The 26694-nt window shown below is 46.2% G+C and overlaps 1 protein-coding gene across 6 annotated transcripts in view; it reads right to left on the bottom strand.

Moving 5' to 3' along the window:
- TLN2 (talin 2) overlaps window positions 1-26694 on the bottom strand; it is a 1094076-nt gene that overhangs the window by 208387 nt on the left and 858995 nt on the right. For all 6 annotated transcript variants that reach the window (XM_069221982.1, XM_069221985.1, XM_069221980.1 and 3 more), the window contains 3 exons: window positions 26125-26306; window positions 13181-13313; window positions 2755-2856 (listed from right to left, as the gene is read on the bottom strand). In XM_069221982.1, coding sequence (XP_069078083.1) covers window positions 2755-2856; window positions 13181-13313; window positions 26125-26306 — 417 coding nt within the window. The remainder of the gene's footprint in view (window positions 1-2754; window positions 2857-13180; window positions 13314-26124; window positions 26307-26694) is intronic.

Here is a 26694-nt window from a genome sequence, read left to right as displayed (position 1 = left end):
GCCTTCGACTCTGCTGATTGGGCGTATTTATTTGCCTTTCTTTCCAGAGTCTGATTCTGTCCAAATGTATAGGCTATGTTAGTCTCTTGTATACCAACCTTCGAGGCAGAGTGCAGGTGGGGGCATGGTGGCTTCAGAGTGGTTCCTAGTGATGAGGAGCACTTGTCAGGGGTGCCCTTTGTCTCCCCTGTGTTCGTGTTGGGGATTGCACCCTTGACAGCTTGGGTGAGAGTTGATGCATTGTTCAGGGGCTTTCAATGGGACGACACGGTGAGTGATAGGATTTACCTCTACGTTGATGATGTCCTTTTGTATCTGGGAGAGCTGGACTCGCCAGGATCTAGGGTGCTGCAGATGATGTCTTTGGTGCTACTCCGGTCTCTGGATAAACTTCTGGAAATTGGTGATTTGCCCCAGTCCCCTGCTTGGTTGATGTGCTATGGGCTTTAGAAATACCGGTTCACCCTTCTGGGAGTGTTTGTCACTGAGTTAATATGATAGAAATTTGGTGCGCAGATGGAGTGGTTGGCACGAGACATTAGGTTCTAGACCACCCTTCCACTGTACTTGCTGGGAAGTTCTGCTATCTTTAAGATGGTCGTGGTGCTGCGCCTCCTCAACCAATTGCAAAACCCTCTCTTTCCGATAGCCAAGACCTTCATTACAAAGGCAAATGTGCTTATTCGGATGCTGTTTTGGGGGGTGGAGAGGGGGAGGACTGTCCTGTATCACCTTGGGAAAGTGCTACAGACCGGTGTTTGAGGAGGGCATAGCCACGCCAGACATTCTTTTGTATTATTGCCCAGCCTATCTACTTAGCATTAATGACTGGTGGATTGAGGAGTTTGTGGACCCATCCTATGCAGTTGAGGGGTGTGGGCCTTCAGGGCCTTCCGCATCTGCTGTATGGGGGTGCCGCACTGGGGCCCTCTTCCCCCACCCACTCAGGTGTTGCTAGAGACTTGGGTTGCAGCTACTGGACACTGGAGACCCCGTTAGAGCAGGGAAAATGTCTCCCACAAGTCGTAGCCCTGCAGGGCTTCTCAGCGTGGGACACTATAGGCATTTTGACCTTAGTGATGTTCTCCATAACAGGACATTGAAATCCTTCCAACGTAACAGGCGGAGTACGATTTGCACCATACAGTTTTTGCGGTATTTGCAACTCCACCATGCTCAAGGCAACTGATGATATACTGGAGTTCTCTCCACTGGAGGCTAGGCTTTTCCTTACAAATATCAAGGAGCACAAGTTGTCGCAGTCCTATAAGGTGCTACTGAGAAATTTTCCAGATCCCATGGTGGCAGTGGGAAGAGAATGGGAGGGGAAACTGTGAACTTGACAATGATGACAGGAGGGAGGCGCTGGAGGCCCCTAGGGAGGCAGTAATAGCCTCGCAGTTTCGGCATGTACAGAAGAAGATGCTCCATCGTGAACACTACACCAGGGCCTGGCTCCATCTTATGGGGTTGGTACCTGATGAGGGATGCTTGCGATGCAGACCTCCCTGGGAAATCTATTCCATACATTCTGGCATCGTCCTGTTCTTTCTCATTTCTGGGATGGGGTTCTGGGGAGGTTGGAGAGGGTGCGCGGTGGGAAATTCCAAGGGACCATATGGTGGTGCTTCTCCACGTAACAAATGATCTTGGTGGCACAAAATATCAGAGGGCGCTTCTGTGGTTGGGCCTAATCTTCGCCAAGAGAGAGATTGCGAAGGCATGGAAGGATTTGAAAACAACGGATGATGGACAGAATGCAGAACAAATCAAACATTCACCCCAAGTCACAGATCTGGGTTTAATCCATCAGTTTTTTTGCTCACCATGCCATTCCAGTTTGAACCCAGCCACATGCAAATCAGCCTTGACCCTGCTCCCCATGGGAACAGTCCAGTCCGAATTGCCAGGCCAGGTCTTCCCTGGACCAGAAACAAGCATCCTGGGGTCAGTTTCGGTGCATCCCCCCCTCATCAGCCAGGCTAACTTCAATCTGGTGGCATAGCAAGCACGGGGCCCACGTCTGGGCATACCCTTCCCACTTAGGGTAACAAATGCGAAAACAACAGATGATGGATGGAATGCGGAACAAATCAAACATCAGTTTAGGTCTGGGCCAAGGGCATGGAACGTAACATTTACAGGGCAAGAGGTTGCCCAAAGAAACACTACAAGAGATGGAAGGCATGGGCAGATTTTAGAGGCATACACCTACATCTTTGCCCAGATAGGCCTTGGATACACAGGCGCACACTGGGTTGACATGGAAGGAGGGCACCAGTGGTGAGGCCGAGGGAGGGGGATGCAGGCATTGACAGATGCTCTGGTTCTGCCTGCTGGATAAATATTGCTGCCATTTTGATGTGCAGTATTATTATATGTAATGCTACGTGCTGTACCTGCAATGTGAGACACTGATTCCACCTTGGTTGTAAAATCAATTAAAATAAAATCAAAACGAAGTGAGCAGGGGCCGAATACATCTCACGGACAACCTTAAAATGCTCCCTCACCCCCACACTTTCTCTGCCTTAGTATCACACAATGTGCCATGAACATCCTCCAAATTTCATTGCAAAGACTCTTTAACTTACACTTATCAACACTCAATTCACCAATACACTGCCATAACACATACTGCTTAATCATTTATATTCCATGTTTTATAGGACCCTTTGCATAGTACCACTGGTACGCAGGTTCACACATCCAGAAATACCAATGGGACACCACCTTTTTATGTATTCCTTGTACCTTGTGGCCCAACTGGGCTGCTTCACCTCGTGCAGCTGTGGCTGTAGGATCGACAACGTGTCCAATTTCTTGGACTACAGATGTCAACTGCTCCTGCAATGCCTGGAAAATACAAAAAAATTCATTGACAAAGCTGCTGTTTTGCACCAAAAAATATTTATTTATAAAAGAAAAAATTGAGTAAAAAAAGGTTGCCATGCTAAAGCAACAACAACTATTTTAATGATGCTTAATTTCAAACGCCATGTATTTCACCTACATCGGTTTTACCAGACTAAAAATAAAACTTCTGAGATTCATTTTCCAGTATTAATTATGTTGGTATTTCACATCAGTTCACGTTCATTATTGTCAGTTAACCTACCTGAAACTGTACACAGAGTATAACAGAATAGCTAGCCAACTAAACTAAATAGTAACCCAAAGTATCTGAGTCTATCAAAAGCTACTTCAAGATCTGATGCTGAAAGTGCTACTGGTGCCTTGATGCTAGGGTATACATACATGTACCATGGACATTTCCTATATGCATCTAAAGGCTGCAAAACAGAATGACAGAAACACACATGCAACATTACAAGACAATTACATACTCTCAAACTATGGATATTTTTTCTATAAAGCAAACAACCAATTTTACTGATTTTGCCCACTGTCAGGTAACAATTATTGGTTCATTTAGGTAGCTGAGAATGTTTGTCAGACGCCAGGGCCCCAGGTTCGATGCAACAGAAATATCTATGTTAGCAAGCCAACATACTGGTTGCCAAGGACAGGTTCATTGGTAGTGAAAAGCAACAACATATTGATACTAACTTGGTTACAAAAAAAGTAACCTTACTGAAACCGAGCCCTGAAAAACGTCTATCATACACACTGAAATGATGTCTATTCTAGAACATTCCATCATTGAGTTTAGATAACTCATTACAACAGCAGATCTTCAACAAAGCTAACAAATACTACTGGAGTATCCCAATGCATGTTCTGTTACTGACTGTGGAACAGCTTAGCCATCATACCATTCTGAGCACGCTCCCCTTTAGCAAGTTGATTGCATTCTTACTTGCTTTATCCAAAAAGTACTAGATTCTTACAGAGAACCACCGTCATTTAATATACAATTTTACATATCACAATATTAATGTGTAAGGAAATGCACCGTTCTGTATGGTCACCCTCAGGTTTTTGGACTGATGCTGCTGGTTTTTCCACTCAGAGTGCACTGAGGCCTGATAACCGGACCTCAGGGCCTATACCCTTAACCTTAAACTAGTATGTCAAACTGGCTTTCACCCAATCAGATAAGCTAACTAACCTGTAAGACCCTAGTAAATAGTACCCAGGGCATGTAAGTTAGAGGGTCCCCTGGGATTTGCAGCACTGACTGTGCCCCCCCTGGGTGGAATACGACTAAAACAAGATGCTCAGGCTGTCACTTGCAGACGGAAGATAAGTTTTAACTGCTAGCCCAACTTTGGCATTTGAAGCAATGGCAAAGCCAGACTTCTCCCTGGTATGTGTGTAAGTTACCTCTATGGCAGCCCTATTGAGTCCTAAGACAGGGTGCAACATACCCCATGGGCAGAATATGTCATTTTACATGTACTATTAGTAAAAATTCAAAACTGTCCTCTTTACTGTGGAAAAGGTTGTTCGCCCTATTGGTGAATGTAGAGTTACACGCTGACCCCTCAAGTTGTGCTAACTCTGCCACAGTGCGACCAAAGTGGGTCATCCAAGGTTTCTAACAACTTGTTATATTAAGCTCAACTTGGTTCTCAGGTCGAAATTATTGTAACAAGTTGCAGTGGGCAACTTTAGCAAAGTAGCCACTTTGTTTGCTTTAGTCCCCTGTACCCATACTGGTTGACAGCTTTCTTGCCCAATGTGCTAACGACTCACAGGAAAGGATACAATAGGGGATTCCTCTGGAAGGAGTCACCACCTCCCTCATGAGTGTTGGCCCAGAAGGTTAGTTTCAAAGGAGAAGACGCCTTTGGAGGGCATATGGGTAACACTTCGGAGAGGGGCTGCTCCACTGCTCATGCAGACAGGTTGTCACTTGGGACAGGAGAGGGGAAACCAGTTGCCAAACCGGTTTTCCAAGGGCATGCAGCCTCCTTGGTAGCCATACCTCTGTGTTGGGTTATGCTGCAGGAGAGAGTCCTGCCATATTGGAAGTGGGCAGAATGATGCATCCTGGGATGACCAGATGCCACACCTCGCAGGAAGTGGTCATCAGGTAGGAGGGAACCTGGTAACTGATTAGCTACTAATTTCATCCTACCATGAGAACATTTTCTGAGCATAAGTAGAGCACCACTGGAAACACGAATGCAGTTCTGAACTGGACTGGGGGGAGGACCAATGGAGGACTGCCCTGCTGCACTGTGAAACCAGCAAAGAGAAGCTGTACTGTCATGGACTGCACCTGCAGAACCTGATGGCAAGTAAAGGAAAGGGACTGTGTCTGCTGCATACTGCTCGGGAAGAAGTCGTCTTCAGAGGCCAGCCAAAGCCTAGAGACTCCATCTTTCAGTGAGCTGGCCTCTTGTTCACAGCACAGGGACACAACAGCTGAGAAGCCTGCTGGGTCAAGTAGGTAGCCCAGACTATTCAACCCGCTGCTGTGCAGCACTAGGGACCAGGACATCACACATACAGTTGCACTTGAGTTCGCTGAACCCGGGAGTGTTGTCGAAGTGCAGCTGGGACTTCCAGAGGACGAGTTATCAACCCTAAGAAGGATTGGCCTGTGACCATGATTCTGGGGTACTGGTAGTGCAGAGGCGACTGGATTTCAGCCAGCACCAAGAGGACTTTGAGGGACGTCGAACCTGTGGCCAGGGCTGCCTCAACCCTTTCATGGACCGAGAAGTAGTCGCAAACCCCTCATCGACGCATCACATCCACAGCATCTTTTGAGCATCTTCAGCATCGTTTATCGCTTGCATCAGAAGCACTTCTATAGGAAATGATACAAATGAATGGAACAGAGTGATGACTTCTTCATCTGCAGCGGTAACTGTTTCTGAGGACCTTGCTGGTCCCCCTGACTGGCTCCCTACTGGAGTTAGTCACCTAAAGGGACTCCAAGTGACTGTCTTACAACTAGCCCAAACATTTGTATTAAACATTTTCTAAGTGTCAAATTGGCTGAATTTGCCAATGTAAGTTTGTGGTTGAGTGAAATATTTTGATTTATGATACCTTGTTAATTCTATATCTCCAGGAACCTCCAGTGGATCTTTCTTGTTGTGGTGTTTAAAATACATAAAAATACAGTCCATTTTTATAAACTGGTGTTGTTTTTTTGAATGTCTTTTTGTTTCCTTATTGAAATATCTCAGTATTGTTTAAATGCTTTACATTTGTTCCTTTGTATAAGCCTTGCTGTCAGACCCACAGCTACCCGGGGTTTAGTTTAAGGTTTGACAAAATCTAAGGGTCCACAGGGGGTTTGTACGTGTATTATACAGTGAGGTCTCACAACCACACCATTTAATATACCCTATTTCCTCACACAGTGAAGCCAAGTAACTGGAAAATTAATATAAGCATCTTTCATCCTGTATGTAATGTCCACCTATGCCACCAAGCCTGCTGAGCTGCTCAAAGCTGCTAGCTTAATGAAACCCAAAACCTGAAAAACTATCCCTCACACATCTCCATGCACCACACTGTTAAGCAGGGCATTCCATAGCGGGATGACCGCACCTTGAAGGTCCTCAAGCATGAAAAGGAAACACTTCCCAGATAGGATGAAAAACAAAGGCAAGACTCTTTGATCCACACACCTTACACAGCATAGCATGCTGCCCATGTAGGCAAGCACTTCAGTGTCCCATATTCGGGTAGCAAACACTACCTAAATGTGGCAATACAATACAAATTACTGTTGAGTGTTAAATGCATGTCCACAAAATATCGAACTGGCATGAAAATGTTTATCAAATCTTCGATGGGTTATAAATAGATGAACATGGACATTGCCAACCTAACAGAGACTGATGGAATTTACCCTTCCAGTGTGATTTGGATATAGGTGTGCTAGTTGCTATTAAAAACGGTTTCTACAGGACTGCCAGCCATCTCCTAACCCCTTCAAAGAATTCTGTCTAGCCACGAACCTTTGAAATTAGCCACAAACCACAGGAAATCATCATCTTGTCGTAAGGGTTTCCCAAGCTTAGCGCAGCGCAAGAAGGATGGGTAACACCCAGATGAGAAACAAGCATTGGCAATGCCATCAGGTTTCGCCTACGCAAGACCTATTGGCCTTTCCAATGTCTTTTAGCAGAGTAGAGTGGAGCTGAGTGACATGGTGTAGAGTGGTGTGGAGTGGCGTAGAGTGGAGTGAAGTTACAGAGTGGGGTGGCATGGAGTCGCATACAGTGGTGTGGTGCTGAGTGGTGTGGAGTACAGTGGCATAGAGTGGACTGGAGTGCGGTAGGCCTTTGCAGCGTAGAGTGGGGTAGAGTAGAATTGGGTAGAATGGCACAGAGTGAAGTGGTGGAGTGGCATTGTGTCGAGTGGGGTAGTGTGGTATGGAGTGGGGTGGAGTGGAATAGAGTATCATAGAGTGGCAGAGTGGCGTAGAGTGTACTGGCATACAGTGTAGTGACAGAGTGGAGTGGCACAGAGAGTAGAGTTCAGTAGTGTAGAGTGCAGTGGCGTAGAGTGGTGGAGAGCAGAGTTGCGTAAAGTACAGTGGTGCAGAGTGCACTGGCAAAGAGAAGAGGGTGCAAAGTAGAGTGGTGTAGAGTACAGTGGGGTACAACTCAGTGCAGAGGAGTGCAGTGGCATAGAGTGCAGGGTCAGAGTAGTGCAGAGTAGAGTGTAGTGGCATAGAGGGGTGGGGCGGTGGAGTAGAGTGGTACAGATTAGAGTGCACTGACAGAGTGCATTGGTTCAGAGTGGAGTGGCGTAGAGTACAGTGGAGCAGAGTAGATTGGCATAGAGTGCAATGGTTCAGAGTAGAGTTGTAGAGTGCAGTGTCAAAGGGCAGTGGCGCAGAGGGGAGTGACGGAGTGGCATAGAGTAGAGTGTAGTGGTGTAGCATTCAGTGGCATAGAGTGCTGTGGCGCAATGTGTAATGATGTAGAGAGCTGCATGTAGAGCAGTGACGTAGAATGCAGTGGCGCAGAGTAGTGCAGAGTATAGTGCAGTGGCATGGAGAGCAATGGAGTACAGTGCAGTGGAGGAAAGTGGAGTGGTGCAAAGTAGATGAGAATAGCATAACGCAGAGTAGCACAATGCTGTGGTGTATGTTAGAATGGTATAGAGTGCAGTGGTGTGCAATGTGCAGTGGCCTAGAGTAAAGTGCAGTGGCGTAGAGCGCAGTGTCAGAGTGGTGCAGAGTAAAGTGCAGCTGCACAGACTGCAGTGGCGTAGAGTGGTGCAGAGTAGAGTGGCGCAGAGTGCAGTGGAGTAGAGTGGTGCAGAGTGCAGTAGAATAGAGTGAAATGGCACAGAGTGATGTAGAGTGCATTGGCAGAGGGTAGAGTGACAGAGTGCATTGAGGTAGAGTGCACTTGCTCAGAGTGGTGTAAAGTGCAGTAGCGTAGAGTGTAGTGGCGTATAGTAGAGTGGTGCACAGCTGAGAGGCATGGAGTGCAATGGTGCAGAGTAGAGTTGTAGAGTGTGGTATCAAAGTGTAGTGGCACAGAGTAGAGTGGTGCAGAGTGAAGTGTCATGAATTGGCAGAGTAGAATGGATTGGTGTAGAGTGGCTAACCTGCAGTGGCACAGAGTGGTGTGACGAAGGATGTAGTGGTGTAGAGAAATGCAGAGTAGAGTGGTGGAGAGTAGACTAGTGCAGAGTATAGTGCAGTGGCATGGAGTGCAATGGAGTAGAGTGCAGTGGAGGAAAGGGGTGCAAAGTAGATGAGAATGGCATAACGCAGAGTAGCACAGTGCTGTTATGTAGGGTAGAATGGTATAGAGTGCAGTAGGGTGCAACATGCAGTGGCCGAGAGCAAAGTGCAGTGGCGTAGAATGCAGTGGCATAGAGTGGTGCAGCGTAGAGTGTAGCAGAGTAGAGTGCAGCAGAGTAGAGTGCAGCTTACAGAGTGCAGTGTCAGAGTGGTGTAAAGTAGAGAGTAATGGCATAAACTGCAGTGACGTAGAGTGGTGCAGAGTAGAGTGGCGCAGAGTGCAGTAGAGTAGAGTGGTGCAGAGTGCAGTAGAATAGAGTGCAGTGCGTAGAGTGCAGTGGCATAGAGTGCTGTAGAGTGCATTGGCAGAGGGTAGAGTGACAGAGTGCATTGAGGTAGAGTGCACTTGCTTAGAGTGGTGTAGAGTGCAGTAGCGTAGAGTGTAGTGGCGTATAGTAGAGTGGTGCACAGCAGAGAGTCATGGAGTGCAATGGTGCAGAGTAGAGTTGTAGAGTGTGGTATCAAAGTGAAGTGGCACAGAGTAGAGTGGTGCAGAGTGAAGTGACATGCATTGGCACAGAATAGAGTGGATTGGTGTAGAGTGGCTAGCCTGCAGTGGCATAGAGTGGTGTGGCGTAGAATGTTGTGGTGTAGAGGTGCAGAGTAGAGTGGTGGAGAGTAGACTAGTGCAGTGGCATAGAGTGGAAGAGGAGAGTGCAGTGTAGGAGAGTGCAGTGTAGGAAAGTGCAGTGGAGGTGAGTAGATTAGAAAAGCATAAAGTAGAGTGACAGAGAAGGGTAGCAGAGTGCAGTGGTGCAGGGTAGAGTGGTATAGATTGCAGTGGCACAGGGTGCAGTGGCATGGAGTGGTGTAGAGAGGCTTAGAGGTTAGTAGAGTAGTGCATAGTAGAGCACAGTGGCATAGAGTAGTGTCATAGAGTGAAGTGTCAAACTGCAGAGAAATAGAGTGGTGCAGAGCAGAGGGCAGTTGCACAGAGTGCAGTGGCATAGAGTAGAGTAGCACAGAGTTCGGTGGCATAGAATGGTGCAGTGAAGTTCAGAGTGGTGTAGAGTATAGAGGTGAAGGCTGGAGTGCAGTGGTGTGGAGTATAGTGGTGCAGAGTAGAGTGTAGTGGCATATAGAAGAGTGGTGCAGAGTAGAGAGGCATGGAGTGCAATGGTGCAGAGTAGAGTTGTAGAGTGCAGCATCAAAGTGCAGCGGCGCAGAGTAAAGTGACATGAATTGGCACAGAGTAGAATGGATTGGTGTAGAGTGGCTAGCCTGCAGTGGCATAGAGTGGTGTGACGTAGGATGTAGTGGTGTAGAGAGGTGCAGAGTAGAGTGGTGGAGAGTAGACTAGTGCAGAGTATAGTGCAGTGGCATGGAGTGCAATGGTGTAGAGTGCAGTGGAGGAAAGTGGAGTGGTGCAAAGTAGATGAGAATGGCATAACGCAGAGTAGCACAGTGCTGTTATGTAGGGTAGAATGGTAGAGTGCAGTAGGGTGCAATGTGTAGTGGCCTAGAGTAAAGTGCAGTGGCGTAGAATGCAGAGGCATAGAGCGGTGCAGAGTAGAGTGCAGCAGAGTAGAGTGCAGCTTACAGAGTGCAGTGTCAGAGTGGTGTAAAGTAGAGAGTAATGGCATAAACTGCAGTGACGTAGAGTGGTGCAGAGTAGAGTGGCGCAGAGTGCAGTAGAGTAGAGTGGTGCAGAGTGCAGTAGAATAGAGTGCAGTGCGTAGAGTGCAGTAGAGTGCATTGGCAGAGGGTAGAGTGACAGAGTGCATTGAGGTAGAGTGCACTTGCTCAGAGTGGTGTAGAGTGCAGTAGCGTAGAGTGTAGTGGCGTATAGTAGAGTGGTGCACAGCAGAGAGGCATGGAGTGCAATGGTGCAGAGTAGAGTTGTAGAGTGCGGTATCAAAGTGCAGTGGCACAGAGTAGAGTGGTGCAGAGTGAAGTGACATGAATTGGCACAGAGTAGAGTGGATTGGTGTAGAGTGGCTAGCCTGCAGTGGCATAGAGTGGTGTGACGTAGAATGTAGTGGTGTAGAGGTGCAGAGTAGAGTGGTGGAGAGTAGACTAGTGCAGAGTATAGTGCAGTGGCATAGAGTGGAAGAGGAGAGTGCAGTGTAGGAGAGTGCAGTGTAGGTGAGTAGATTAGAAAAGCATAAAGTAGAGTGACAGAGAAGGGTAGCAGAGTGCAGTGGTGCAGGGTAGAGTGGTATTGATTGCAGAGGCACAGGGTGCAGTGGCGTGGAGTGGTGTAGAGAGGCTTAGAGGTTAGTAGAGTAGTGCATAGTAGAGCACAGTGGCGTAGAGTGTCGTAGAGTGAAGTGTCAAACTGCAGAGGAATACAGTGGTGCAGAGCAGAGGGCAGTTGCACAGAGTGCCGTGGCATAGAGTAGAGTAGCACAGAGTTCGGTGGCATAGAATGGTGCAGTGAAGTTCAGAGTGGTGTAGAGTATAGAGGTGAAGGCTGGAGTGCAGTGGTGTGGAGTATAGTGGTGCAGAGTAGAGTGTAGTGGCGTATAGTAGAGTGGTGCAGAGTAGAGAGGCATGGAGTGCAATGGTGCAGAGTAGAGTTGTCGAGTGCAGCATCAAAGTGCAGTGGCGCAGAGTAGAGTGACATGAATTGGCACAGAGTAGAATAGATTGGTGTAGAGTGGCTAGCCTGCAGTGGCATAGAGTGGTGTGACGTAGGATGTAGTGGTGTAGAGAGGTGCAGAGTAGAGTGGTGGAGAGTAGACTAGTGCAGAGTATAGTGCAGTGGCATCTAGTGCAATGGTGTAGAGTGCAGTGGAGGAAAGTGGAGTGGTGCAAAGTAGATGCGAATGGCATAACGCAGAGTAGCACAGTGATGTTATGTAGGGTAGAATGGTACAGAGTGCAGTAGGGTGCAACGTGTAGTGGCCTAGAGTAAAGTGCAGTGGCGTAGAATGCAGTGGCATAGAGTGCAGCAGAGTAGAGTGCAGCAGAGTAGAGTGCAGCAGAGTAGAGTGCAGCAGAGTAGAGTGCAGCTGACAGAGTGCAGCTGACAGAGTGCAGTGTCATAGAGTGGTGCAAAGTAGAGTGTAATGTCATAAACTGCAGTGACGTAGAGTGGTGCGGAGTAGAGTGGTGCAGAGTGCAGTAGAGTAGAGTGGTGCAGAGTGCAGTAGAATAGAGTGCAGTGCGTAGAGTGCAGGAGAGTGCATTGGCAGAGGGTAGAGTGACAGAGTGCATTGAGGTAGAGTGCACTTGCTCAGAGTGGTGTAGAGTGCAGTAGCGTAGAGTGTAGTGGTGTATAGTAGAGTGGTGCACAGTAGAGAGGCATGGAGTGCAATGGTGCAGAGTAGAGTTGTAGAGTGCGGTATCAAAGTGCAGTGGCACAGAGTAGAGTGGTGCAGAGTGAAGTGACATGAATTGGCACAGAGTAGAGTGGATTGGTGTAGAGTGGCTAGCGTGCAGTGGCATAGAGTGGTGTGGCGTAGAATGTAGTGGTGTAGAGGTGCAGAGTAGAGTGGTGGAGAGTAGACTAGTGCAGAGTATAGTGCAGTGGCATAGAGTGCAAGAGGAGAGTGCAGTGTAGGAGAGTGCAGTGTAGGAGAGTGCAGTGGAGGTGAGTAGATTAGAAAAGCATAAAGTAGAGTGACCTAGAGAAGGGTAGCAGAGTGGTATAGATTGCAGTGGCACAGGGTGCAGTGGCGTGGAATAGAGAGGCGTAGAGGTTAGTAGAGTAGAGTAGTACATAGTAGAGCACAGTGGCATAGAGTAGAGTGTCAGAGTGAAGTGTCAAACTGCAGAGGAATAGAGTGGTGCAGAGCAGAGGGCAGTTGCACAGAGTGCAGCGGCATAGAGTAGAGTAGCACAGAGTTCGGTGGCATAGAGTGGTGCAGTGAAGTTCAGAGTGGTGTAGAGTATAGAGGTGCAGGCTGGAGTGCAGTGGTGTGGAGTATAGTGGTGCAGAGTAGAGTGTAGTTGTGTAGAATTCAGTGCAGTCGCGTAAAGTACAGGGGATGGCATAGGACGGAAAAGGAGCAAGAGGGAACAGGTGGGACAGAATAGAAGCTACATGGACGAAATATGGGAGATGGACTAAAAACACTAGTACTCATATGGAGTACATGAACACAAAGAAAAAAGTAGCTCCAAAAACAGGGCAGTGGATGGACACAAGTACTTGGTGCATGCTCCAAGGAAAGGTGAAACACAAGAAGAGGACATGATGCCCGCATGCCATAACAAACGGGGAGGAAGGAAATTAAAGTGACGCTGAAGCTAACAAATGGTAAGCTATAGGCAGGCTGAAAGCCCAATGTATGTAAATAACAAGTCTAGCAGAGAAACCACATGAGGTGTCTAGCAAAACCTACAAGGAGTTGTACCGATTTAGTGCTACCTTTGAAGGTAATTCCAACACATTGCATAAAAGTATAAAAGAAAAAAAGATTCAGGAGTGGGGATGTCTGTGGTGGATGGCATAAGAACTACTGCATTCGTTTTTCAATTTCTGTGGGGTTCTCCTTTAAATTAGAATAATTACCATAGCTAGCATGTGATATTTGTTCTTACCTCAATTGAGATGTCATCCCTTGTGGCCAAGTTCTGGCTGACTGTTGCAAGAGATGCTTGCTCAATATCCCTGATGCATTTATTGATGCTGTCAATTGACTGATCACACTCTCTCTGGCCAGGAGCCTTGTCTCTGTAGTAAAGAAAATGAAAAGGCAATGGAGCATGCATTTTCCAAAGTAACTTAACCTTATCTGTTACTTGACTCGGTCGCATACATTATACACTGTCACTATCTTTTTGGCACTACACCGAGATTAAGTCTAGAAAATCTAGGAATCTAGAAGCTCATATTACTATGAACAATCTACCTCATGTTCATGAGGCTGGAGAATAATAGCAATGAATCTGCTATCAACCCACATCAACGTCCAGCCACATCCATCCATAAATGTATACTGATCCATCCTTCCTCCCCATTAACTGTCTACTTTAATATTTAGCTATCAGCCAATGGGATGGGGGGCATGAAGAGAGTCACACTGGTCAAATCAGGACACCCTCGAAACCCAAAAACCTCTACTACAGGGGAATTGTGATTCACAAAAGTCAATGCCACATCAGTTTCCCCATGTGCTCAATATTCAGAAATGAATTGCCAGCAACCAACCAGTGTCAGTACAGATATCATTCGTGACTACTTAGACTTTCATTCCCCAAAGCCACTACTGAACTCATTTCAAGATAATATTAGCTTTCACTACCTTACAAACCATCGCTGTAAGGGCCCAAACACAAGGACAAGCTGCAGCAGTCTTCCAATTGGTCCCCGGTTTAAGCTTATGCTTAGCAATAAATGTATCCTGCACAGTTTTAATTGGTCAGCAGCCTTAAGTGCAGTGCCACCTCACTCACCATAGCTCTATTTCTACTCACCTTCACCTCACATCACTTCCTCCACCAACTTCTCTGCCCATATCCTCTAGAAAATTTCTACCTTCAATAAACTTGCAGAAACTTTCAATAGGAGCCATTGAACATTCCCCATCTTATGACACCTTCCATCCTCAAGTGTGTTCTCACTAGCAGCACAGCACATTCAAGCGACCTAAAGTACTACTCCTGCCGTGATGACGTCGGGAGTAGTACACAGACACCGCCCTCGCGCAGTGACGTCAGTTTCTTTTAACGACTTTCCATGCCAGAGTGCAGAGCTGCTAAGAACACTGAGATTGGTGCGCCAGAGCTAAGGACCTGAAAGGGGGAATCCCTGCCCCTAGAAATCAGTTTGCAAGCGGGGAGGATGGGTGGGCGGTAAGGAATCTGCAACTAGAATATGTCTCTACCAGATATTTCGTTACCGAAGGTAAGTAACTTGTACATCTGATAGAGACTTCTAGTTGCAGATTCCTTATCTTAGAATAGATACCCAAGCAATGCCATCCTCGGTGGTGGGCTGCGAACTAAGATCATACTAGAAAGTCCTGCAGGACCGAACGACCAAAGTAGCCTTCCCGACTGACCTGACTATCCAGGCAGTAAAGCTTAGCAAACGTGTGCAGGGATGCCCACGTAGCTGCCTGACAGATATCCAGGACAGGAACTCCACGTGCTAACGCAGTGGATGCAGCAGTTGCTCTGGTAGAATGAGCCCGCAAGCCGTCAGGAGGCTGCTTTTTTTGCCAAAGCGTAGCACATTTTGATGCAAAGAAGCACCCATCGAGAGATGGTACGCTTTTGCACCGCCTTCCCTTTCTTCGCACCCACATAGCCAACAAAGAGTTGATCGTCCACCCGGAAATCTTTGGTACGATTGAGGTAGAACGGCTACGCTCTTTTTGGGTCCAGACGGTGGAGTTTCTCCTCCTCATGGGAAGGATGTGGGGGTGTGTAGAAGGTAGGCAAAGTGATGGACTGGCCTATATGAAATGATGTAACCACCTTAGGAAGGAAGGAAGCTCTAGTGCGTAACACCACTTTGTCAGGGTGCACAGACAAGTATGGAGGGTTTGAAGAAAGGGCCTGAAGCTCACTCACCCTGCGCACGATATCGATGAGAAAGACAGTTTTGAATGTGAGGAGCCGCAAGGGACAATTATGCATTGGCTCAAAGGGGGTACACATCAAGTAAGTAAGTACAAGATTAAGATCCCATTGAGGCATGATGAAGGGAGTGGGAGGAAATAAGTGGGTGAGCCCTTTTAAGAACCTACTCACAAGAGGAGATATAAAGAGTGAGGGCTGATCAGGAAGCCTAAGAAAGGCGGAAATGGCAGACCAATACCCTTTAATGGTGCCCAATGCAGAGCCCTGCTGGGCTAAAGAAAGAATGAACAGAAGAACCTCTGAAAGAGGGGCAGAAAGGGGGTCAACAGATTTGTTGTTGCACCATGCCACAAATTTATTCCAACGACAGGTGTATACAGTTTTAGTTGATGGACGCCTGGCTGCCAAGATAACATTACAGACTCCAGGTGGAAGGGCAAATGCCGTCAACTGTTGCCGCTCAATCTCCACGCATGATGGCGGAGGTTGGACAGGTTCGGGTGGAGGACCGTCCCCTGCTGCTGCAACTGAAGATCCTCCAGAAGGGGCAGTCTGAGTGCAGGATCAGTGGCCATGGTCAATAGCTCTGGATAACATACTCTCCGTGCCCAGTCCGGCGCCACAAAGATAACTTGGGCCCAGTTGGACAGAAGTGGTATAGGCGGCAAGGCATATAGGAGGCCTGAGTTCCACTCAAGACGAAAAGCGTCTCTGAGCGACTGCTGCCTTGAAAACTCCAATGCGCAAAACAGCTGACATTTCACATTCTCTATGGAGGTGAACAGATCTAACCAAGGATCTCCCCACTGCTGAAAGAGACCTTGCGCCACCTCTGGATGGAGATGCCATTCGTGATCGGCTATGCATCGACGGCTGAGTTCTTCAGCTCTGGCGTTCAGAGAGCCCGCCAGATGTTGAACCACCAGGGTGATGTCCTGATGGGCCAGCCATGTCCAGAGGTGTAGCGACTTCTGACAAAGGGTCCAGAACCCTACTCCGCCCTGTTTGTTGCACTACCACATGGCGGTATAGTTGTCCGTGAACACTTGCACCACTTTCCCTTCGAGAGAGAGAAGAAATGCTTTCAACGCAAGCCTGATCACCCAGAGCTCCAGAAGATGGACATAGAGCCCGGACTCCGCCAGAGAACAAAGGCCTCTGATCTCCGCCTCTCCCATTTGAAGGCCCCATCCCAGAAGTGATGCATCCATCACTAGGGATAGATATGGTTGAGGAAGGGAGAGGGATCTGTGTTGACCCAATGCCGATTCAAAAGCCACCACTGCAGGTCTTTTGCAGTCCCCGCCGAGATCTGGACCATGTTGGAGAGATTTCCCTGATGCTGTGCCCACTGGAACTCCAAGTCCCATTGCAGAGCCTGCATATGCCATCTGGCATGTGTCACTAGCAGGATGCAGGAGGCCATGAGGCCCAGCAGCCTTAGAGTCAGTCTCACCGAAACCCAAGATAGAGGCTGAAAGATCAGAATCATAGCCTGAATATCCTGGACTCGCTTTTTGGGAGGAAAGGCCCGAATCTGCACTGTCCAGAACAGGTCAGATGAAAGGAAGCGTCCGAGAGGGAGTTAGGTGTGACTTTGACACGTATATAGTGAACCCCAGCGTGTGCAGGAGGTTTGCCCTAGTGTGAAGGAGGGAGATGACTTTCTGGGGCGAGTCCGCCTTCAAAAGCCAGTTGTAGAGGTAGGAGAAGACTGAAACCCCCAACCTGCGCAGATGAGATGCAACCACCGCCATCACTTTCATGAACACCTGAGGGGCGCTGGTAAGGCCGAAGGGGAGCACGGTAAATTGGAAGTGCTCATAACCTATCACGAATCTTAGGTAACGTCTGTGGGCAGGCAGGATGGGAATATGGAAATAAGCGTCCTGCAAGTCCAACGCTACCATCCAGTCTTCTGGGTCCAAGGCAGATAGGAACTGAGCCAGGGTGAGCATTCAGAACTTTTCCTTCTTGAGGAAGAGATTGAGGTCCCAAAGGTTGATGATAAGACGTAAGTCGTTGTCATTTTTGGGCACCAGAAAGTAGTGGGAGTAACAACCACAACGTATTTCTGGCGCAGGGACCCTCTCTATGGCTCCTTCGGCCATGAGAGCCACAAATTCCTGGCAGAGAAGTGCCAAATGATCCTCCGGTATACGGCTGACTGATGGAGGCATGGCTGGTGAGGCAGATTCAAAGGGGAGGGAGTAGCCCCTTCGAACGACCTGCAAAGCCCACCTGTCTGTAGCGATGGATTCCCAGTGGGACAGGTGACAGCGAATCCTGCCGTCAACTGGACAGGAGTGAGGGGATGGACTAGGAGGGTTTGGAGGCTGCAGCAGGGGCAAGGGTGGACTGGGAGGACCTCTGGTTCCCTGTCCCAAAACCATGCAGCGGCTGAACATCATGGGTGGCACGGTGGCTGGGAAAGGGATGTGACAGGGAGCCCCTTCCGTGGTCACAAAAGTTGCGAAAGGCGGACTATTGGGGATGAGGGGCTGTGGAAAGGCAGAGGGACCGAACCATAGCCCGGGAGTCCTTGAACTTCTCCAAAGCCGAGCCCACCTTGTCTCCAAAGAGACGGGAGCCATCAAAAGGCATGTCCATAAGGTTCTGTTGGACGTCCCCTGAGAAACCAGATGTTCGTAACCAGACATGGCGCCTCATGGCCACAGTCGTCGCAACCAATCGACCTAGAGAGTCGGTCGTGTCCAGCCCACATTGGATAGTGAAATCTGCTGCATCCCTCCCATCAGTGACAGCTTGGGAGACGATAGCACGGGCCTCCTCCAGTATCTGCGGCAGAACTGGCACGACCGTATCCCACAGTGAGTGAGTATAGCAGCCCAAAAGGCATGCAGTGTTCACTTGACCGCAGCGCTAGACTGGAGGAAGAAAACATCTTCTTCCCAAATTGTTCCAGCCTTTTTGATTCCCTATCCTGGGGTGCGGAAGGGAATGCGCCTGAGGATGAGGATGCCTGGATAACAAGGCTCTCAGGCTGGGACAGGAATTTTGGGTCATTTGGGGCAGGCCTATGATGGCATGTGACTGTCCTGTTCACAGGAGCCCCTGTGTTGTGTCTGGACCAAGTACCCCAAAAAGACATCGGTGAGGGCTTCACTGAATGGAAGAAGAGGCTCAGAGGTGGAAGTCCCTGGTTAACACACCTCCGTCAGGAGATTAGACCTGACCTGAACAGTATGCAGCTCAAGGCCGGGGACCTCAGCCACCCTACTGACCACCATGGAGTAAGTTGCTCCCCCCGCCGTAGCCAAGGTGGGAGGAGACAGCATGTCAGCATTTGGAAAGGTATCCAGACCACTGGCCTAGCCCAACTCCTGTGCCCAGTCCAAGTTAGGGTTGTCCTGGTATTCACAATGGTCCAGGGACCCCTCCAAGCCTTCCCCGAATTCGAACCCATAAGAATAACAGTCAGAATCCAACCTGGGGTAAATAAGCCCCATTCAAGGAAGCAGCGTCGGCCGACGCCGGTACGCCTCCGAGACGTCAGGGATCAGGATCGGGTCAATGTCGATGGTGGGCACCAGCGAAGTCGGGAGTGTCGACATTCGATCCAGTGCCGGGGAAGGTCTCGATGGTACAACCGGTGCCAGAGCGGATCTGAAAATGGGCCCGTAAGGGGCCGGAGCCACAGGCGCGGAACCCGAACGCCACCCAACTAAACCCTATTGGCCTGAAAGTGCCGTGGGGGGTGAGGCTACCCAAAGATGAGGCGCATGCCCACATTAAAACTCCTTTAATTGGGCAGGGGTCACCCCGACTCCCAGAAACTCGGGGAGGCGCGGAGCGAACCCAGAAGTAGGCTCCAAAGACGAAGGCCTCAAGTGTCGATGCTTCTCCTGCATCACATCGGCCTAGCGACGGGGTGAAGTCGAAGGATGACGGGGACTCTTTGACTTCTTCTTACCTTGACCCGAAGACTTCGAAGAGTGGTGGTGGCTCCGCAACAGGTCTCGAGTTCTTCCCCTCAAGCGAGAACGGGACCTACTCGGAGCACGACTTTGGGTCATAGTCGCATTCCAGGCACTACAAACAGACCCGATACAGATCCGTCACAGACATCATGCGGTGACAGTCTTTGCACGGTTTGAAGCCGGTCTTTGGGGACATCCCTGTACGCACCCAAAACTCACATAAAGTCGACAAAAGCGAAAAATTGACCAAAGGTAGCTCTCTCCAGATCAGCGCGTGGCACGGAAAGAAAAGAACTGACGTCACTGCGCTAAGGCGGCATCTATGTACTTCTCCCGATGTCATCATGGCAACTATGACGCCCGCAGAGTCGACCAACGCCGCCTACCAACACGCAAGGGTATTGCTCGAAGAAAAAATCTCTGGATCCAGTCTGACGCCAGGGGGAAAATTCCAAGGTAAGGAATCTGCAACTTGAAGTCTCTATCAGATAGTCTATTTCAATTTGTCTAGTGCCTGCCAAATGCTCACTATTAGAAGGGTATATGCACCCAAAGTACTGTTTTGAACATTTCATGTGTTAAGTATGTTTTTGGGGGACATCCACTCAGCGGCAGAATTAAATGTTTAAGGATCAGGGAGATTATCATTATGAGAGTGTAACATTAAGTTAGTTACCTAAAACATACTCCTCCAGCATTGTTATTTTTCATAGATTTGCAGTATCCAGGAAATTATGGTGAAAGCAGGCACTTACCAATCTCCATGTGGTTGCCTCGCATATCACGGTCAACAGTGGTTTGGCTAGAAAAACCCCAGACATGATCTACCCTCTTGCAGAATGTGTACAGTGACTCTTCAGGAAGTTGATTGCTGAGATTTTTGGGATCGGTAGTTTTGTAGTCCTCTAGGCAACTGGCTATTGCAGATTTTGCCACTGCCTGGACTTTCTTTGACTTGTCGTACACTACAAACTTTTTAGTAGAACAAAAATCTTTTTTTTCTCTCAGTGAAAAACAGCTTTTAAACACCCAAATTATGAAGGCTACTTGTGTTTAAATGTTGCTTAAAATAACAGCAGAGAGATCAATTTCTGAGTCTTTCACCAAACCTGTAGTCGGTCCTTAAAGCACTTTGTATGAAGTATAGTACATAGTTTATCTGCTGAGACTGCCTGAACTGCACTGGTCTTGTGGGTGCTTAACTAAATGTCTGTCTTTCATATAAAGAATATAATGTTTGAAGAGTGCATAAACTCCAATGGAAAGGTTATAAGACAAGAGACTACCCCATTTACTACCTAGAATATATTATGCATGTCTTCTTAGAAAATCTATAAACCTTAGATGGAAAAAAACCATAGCCTGCCAATGATTATTTCTGTGCTGATAAACTCAGACCAAATGAATTATGGCGGATGAGTTCTGGAAAACTGGAAAACAATGTGCTTCGTGAGTGTTTAATGCACAGCACTCCTGTCACACCAGCAGGTTTTGTGTTTTCTGAAGTACTTTGTTTGCTAGATCAGCTTGGTATGAGCAAATGTTTCCAGGCAACTTGCAAGGGGGTTTTCAATTTCCAAATTCTAGCATCCCAAGAGCAATTAATAGAAGTGTGAAAAATGCACTTGTCCCTATTACTGGAAAATTCCTGGCTTTAGTTTTGAGAGGGCCAAAGTGTTAGCCTGAAATATGCAGTAGGTATGAGTAATTTGTTTGTCTTTTTTGATTCAGAACTATCAAGATCATCTAACAGGTAGATTTTCAATTTGATCACGGAATAGAAGGAAAGCATTAGAGAAATTCTCACTTTCAATTCGGTTTCCCTTTCTCTATCCCATGTATAAATGGGGATGACGATTTTCATTCTTTGTTCTTACAGGTTGTAAAAAGCTTTACGAATGGCATACTGGACATTCAGAAGGTGTTATCAAGCATGTTGTGTTGACTGTCAGACCTGCTGGGAGTTTGCCTTGTTCTGGCTATTAACCCTAAAGAAGAGTACTGAATATAAAAGATTAATCTAGGCTCTCACTGAATGCTTGGATGTTTGGTTATTTTCTAGAAGTTCATTTTCCCACCACTCACTCTAGAGTATCCAGAGGTGAGCGTAGCCGTGACACTCATTCTGAGACATCCATCTTAGCAATTGTATGGCTTATAGTTTTCAACACACTTTCTTCAGAAATAATAATGTAACAATTATGGGTTAACAAAGTCTTCCAGTGGTAGCTGCGAGAAATTAATAATATTGGGGAATAATGTGTAAGACGCACAGAGTTTCATTCAGCCTTATATTTATTTTTATTGGGGGTAAGGGATGTTAGCAAATTACGAAACTGGTGTCTTCAATAGCCTAAATTTTTCCTCCCCTATTTATAATCCACCAAATGTTAAAGTAATACTTTGCACTACTGCCACATAGGAGACGTTCTCAGAGGGACAGATGCTCTGTAGTGTATTAAACTTGCACCTTTCACAGCCATGTAATTATTGCAGCAATCAGTTTCTCCATGAGGCAACCGGCTTTGGTGGTCAGTGAAACCTCATACTCTCTGTTCCTCGTCAACAAATTTGTATTCAAGGTGATATGACAGTGCTTCCTAAAAGGGACAGTTGTGGGTTCTCCTTAGTGCCTGGGTTAGACATCCTTATTTTAGCATTAGGCTTGTAGCTTGTGCTTTTTCCATATACACACATTTTGTTTCATTTCATATTTTTTAGCACAGCCAGCCTTTCGCTCATTGTTTTTATATTTTATTCACCTGCTTCATTCTGAGAAGGTATAGTTGTTTGCGATGTACATTTTATTAGCCATTGCCCCTTTGTACACAGTTAACTTTGTGCCTTCTTTAAGGCGGTCATGTTTGGTACATGATATTCTAACATGTACTGCTGATCCAGGAGCTCAGGAGTCAGTCCCAATTCCTAGACATATTAGCACGTCAGGCCTGTTCTTAGAACACTGCAGGATTTAATATATAAACACCACATAGGCCTAAAATGGGCAGATGACATTCTAGTCATGTCCATCTTGCGATGCACCTAATTCCATTAACAGCTTTGCTGATCCTGGCGCTGACTCTTCAGCTACCCAAGAGGATTGCCATCCATCTTCATTTTCACATTGGAAAAGTACTTTCTAATACACTTCAACACACAGGTTAAGGTCCATATCTGCCATGCCACTCTTAGGACAATAAGACAGAAGCCATGCCTGCTCATAATATAGGGTCTGGTGGAAATGTGGTTGTATATTCATCCCTTTCAAGCTCTATATCTCTACCTGTTTATGTCTTTACCTTTACATTTTATTTCCATTTCTTAAGCCTCAGTTCTTTCTCTTTATTTTTCTATGTTATCCTGGATCTCTTTTTGTTTAGCAATCTGTTTACTATGCTTGATGGATTACTCTTGATACAGAGAAAATAAACAGACCAACACAAACTTTGGATTTGACATTGGCATGCTGACAGATGGAAAAAATACAAGCCCCAAGAGTTTTGTGGACAGTCAAATGAATGTCCTAGGGCTGAGGGTGCTTTGTTTTGAGCGATCCTTTCAGAAGACTTGTGTTCAGTGCCAAAATAAACCAGCGGACAGTAATTTTCTCTTCTAGTCTTCGAAGGGAAGGCCTGTCCTAACAATTGTATGGTTGGAGAATATAAATACTGTAACTATAAGGATGAGCCTTATACATCCCATAAAGAGATATTCTGATGCAATGGTAGAATGATGAGGATTAGACCTGGGGAAGAACCCTTCAGCAAAGTATGTATAAAAATAGGTCCTCAACAGCACATATAGTGGGAAAGCACAAATGGCTGAAGATATTCTAGTGAGTGAATTCTCAAGACAAACGAGAGGTACAGAACCCAATTTTACCCAAAGAGTCTCTAGATGCAGGGAAGAATGAGTTAAAGCAAGTTCTCCTGACCACATAAGATAGCCATTTGCTAAAGCACGAGAAGTTGCTATTTTGCTTGAATTGTACCTAGGATTTCCAGTCTGATGTGGAAGGTACTCAAATAAGCATGAAACTCAATGAAAGGTCCACAACAGTGGAGTCAGATGTTATCGACCATGCACAAATATAATACATTTTAGTCCACTGTATGACACCTGGAAAAGCCTTGTAAATATGCCATGCCTAGACATGCCACCACAAACAACATCTGCTAAAATTTAACAGTTCTTCCTGTGTCATCACTGGGCATCCAGAGTAACATTACCACCCCATGGTATCACCACAGAGTGCTGTCCAGTGGCGTAACGAAACTTGAGGGAGTCCCCCTGCAAAGTACATGGAGCCCCCTCCCACCTCCCAGTCAGGAGCACTCAGGCCAAGGACCCGCCACCTGTGCACAGCCCCGGCCAGCATAAATGTATCAAACTAACTGGTCACAGACCCAGTCAGTGTACTGGTCTGAGGGGGCGCCCTCGAGCTCGTCAGCCCTCCCTGGGCTGCGGGGGCTAATGTTACACCACTAGTGCTGTCACTTCTTCTCCCGCTCAAAGTAGGACTTAATAGAGAACAATCTGAAGCACCTGCCATTTTCTTTGACAACTGGCGTACTTTAGACTGTCACAACAGTCAACCATACTGCCATATTTAAGTCACTGAGCAATAGTGATTGAAAAGAAAGACAGTCGCATTTTCAAACAATCTACTGTAAAGACAAATTGGATAAGATTATTATATACACATCAGCGTCTCTGCATGTTGCGTTTTATAGAATGGCAAGTGGAGAGGTACATGCAACAGGACTGACCTCTCTCACCAACACTCCTGGCTCTAGCTAAGAAAAATCCTGGCATGTAAGGTGTGGTAAAAAGGACTCATCAAATGGATGCATTTATGAAAGTCACTTTATTGCATATCACTATATGTGGCTTATGTACGGTTTCATCTCTGTAAAGCATAAACACACGCTTCACCTAACATGGATCTTCTTAACAATTTTGAATGCATGTGTAGCTTATGAATGAATCTGGGAAAATTCTACATTTTCTCTGTAAAATACCTGAGAAACAAGAATTCGTTCACCTCATAAACCATAGATATGCTCTGGGAAATGCCACATACAAATATTTTAGGATCCAGATATAAGACAATAATGAAAATATAAAACCCAAGACGGTATTTAAAACCATGAAGACACTAAGCAGATTAATCATGCTACTTGCAACTACTCTATGTTTCCCATTACACTAGTTGTTATGCCTCCCAAGGTATTTAAGGACTTGCACTTAATGCCAACAGACAAAAGACAAAGTGACATTAGGAGGAGAGATGCACTCAGCAAAGTTCAACTGCTCATCGTAGAGCGAGATCTGAATTTTTTTTATTATGAGCTATAATACTTAGGAGTTGAACTGAGAAGGTACAGCTACAGAAAGGGCTGAGGATGGTAGTGATAAAACGGAATGCCTGATCAATATTGAGGAAACCCTACTATGCGTCCACATTCTTATCCCAAACCATACGCCACTGTTGGAACTGGTTTTCTCAATCGAACAGCAGTGTGAAAGCCATGTGAACCTTGCATCTGTCTTCCTGGATTGAGAGTCCACAGGAGGATCAACCATAAGACTTTGACAACGGCAGACTTTACACGTAGGAGACATATACAAGGGATGCAAAATACATTTAAAAAAAACACCAACAGGCATACAGCATCCCTGTCAGCCAGGTTTGGAGGGTATAACTACAAAATACATAATGGGCAAAGGGGACATTTTCAGAGATGTGCAATAGAAAAGTGTACTTAAGCACACTGCATTTGTAACTAAGAATGTGAGTTTTAAGTTAATATATTAACTTTTAATTTTAAGTTAATATTCTCATTGCACCATACCTATTTAATCCGTAAGGGCCTGAGCAAAATAAATCCAATGTGACAAGCAGTTGTCCAAGGTAAAGAGCTGAAAAGCAGACTTTCACCACATGGTGAGACTACCCAAGATAAAGGGATACTTAAAGCAAGTGATAGAGATGGTGTCCGTGTTCAATAGGAAAGGCAACATGCATGGAGACGAGGCATATTTATTGGAATTTATGGCCAGATCCATAAAGAAATAAGCAGCGAATAAATTCACCAAATCCAGCATTTCAGTTTATGAAAAAATCAGCCATATCCTGGAAATTAACTGGGCCCTCAATACGAAATTGTGGCTCACTTTAATGGGCAAAAGCTGAGAATCATGTGATCTCAAATCAAATGCAACATCTTAAGTATACTAATGCTGCCAAAACTCTGGAACAATTGTAGCAATATTAGCTATGAAATTAGATAGTAAATTTCTATGAGGGATATCACACCACCACAAGTTACCATAACATGGCACTAAGACTATGAAATAGCCACTGTGCACACCAAACACCTACGGCCAAAGATGATAATGGCACATCCACTTGAAGACATTTATTAACAACACATAATTCAGGGACCTCAGGTCAAAAATTGACATATGCTGACATCTGAACAAGCATTGACAATAACAGTGATCCAACACAAAACAAATGTTTTTCACATTGACTGGCACGTAGGGACCAAGATTACTCCTATCTAGGAAATTCAAAACTGAAAAAGAATCCTGAATGATGATGGAATATTTGATAGACCCACGTGATAGTTTGTTGAATGTTTGATACCTTATGGCAAGTGAACTAATCTCATTCTAGAGAAGGTGTAAAAAAGTAGAAAGCACTTAGAAATCCAAATATATATTATTTACAGAGAAAACCAAAAAAGGCTGATACATACTAAAGTGGAATGCTTAACTATTTTGTAAGTAGCAGGCCACTTAAGAGCTTGTATTTCTTCTTCAATGTTTCTTTTGATCAGTCGCCTTGTTTAGGGAAAGAAAAAAGGAAACTTCATATTTGTTCTGTATTAAGTAACGGAAAAGTATGTGTAAATGCTTGCTTTCCTTATGTGTAAAATTTCAACAAATATTGAAAACATAAATGCTAAAAACAATGGTGTAGATCAGAGTACACATGCACAAGGCACTTACCGAATAGAAGTTATAAGACACTTTATGGAATCAGAAACAACACGGGAGTGGCCGGCTAGGACAGACCAGGTAGGTGGATCCTTAGGGTTGATGGCCAAGGAGCGAGCAGTTTTTATGAGGGAGGAGGAACCCTCCAGCATTGTCCTGGCAGAAACCAAAATCGGCTCCTGGGCTTGGGCACCCTGAAAAAGAAAGAACTCTTCAAATCTTGAATAAACTGAAACCCACAGATATCTCAATATCATTTTGTATCTGGTACAAACTATTCTTTGTGCATCAACCATGAGAAACTTGTTAGGAAGTTGCACAAGAGATGGTGTGTACTTGTTCCAGTTATCGGAACAGCATTTCATCATTTCTTAGCATATTTCTTCCATTACATAGCCCTTCTATGTAAATCAGTCAAACCTTGCTACTGCAACTCAGGGTCCTCGTCTGTAATCTTGCAAAGGAGTTGAAGAATGATTAAATGATTATCTGAAGACAGGAAAACAGCCTAGACTTTTTGTTTTTTATATTCTAGAGATGCCCAAAACCCAGGCACCAAACCCTAAACAATCCAGTGGGCCT

Source organism: Pleurodeles waltl, chromosome 3_1 (assembly GCF_031143425.1).
Source record: "Pleurodeles waltl isolate 20211129_DDA chromosome 3_1, aPleWal1.hap1.20221129, whole genome shotgun sequence".
Classification (NCBI taxonomy): domain Eukaryota; kingdom Metazoa; phylum Chordata; class Amphibia; order Caudata; family Salamandridae; genus Pleurodeles; species Pleurodeles waltl.
This window is presented reverse-complemented; position numbering and strand designations above follow the sequence as displayed.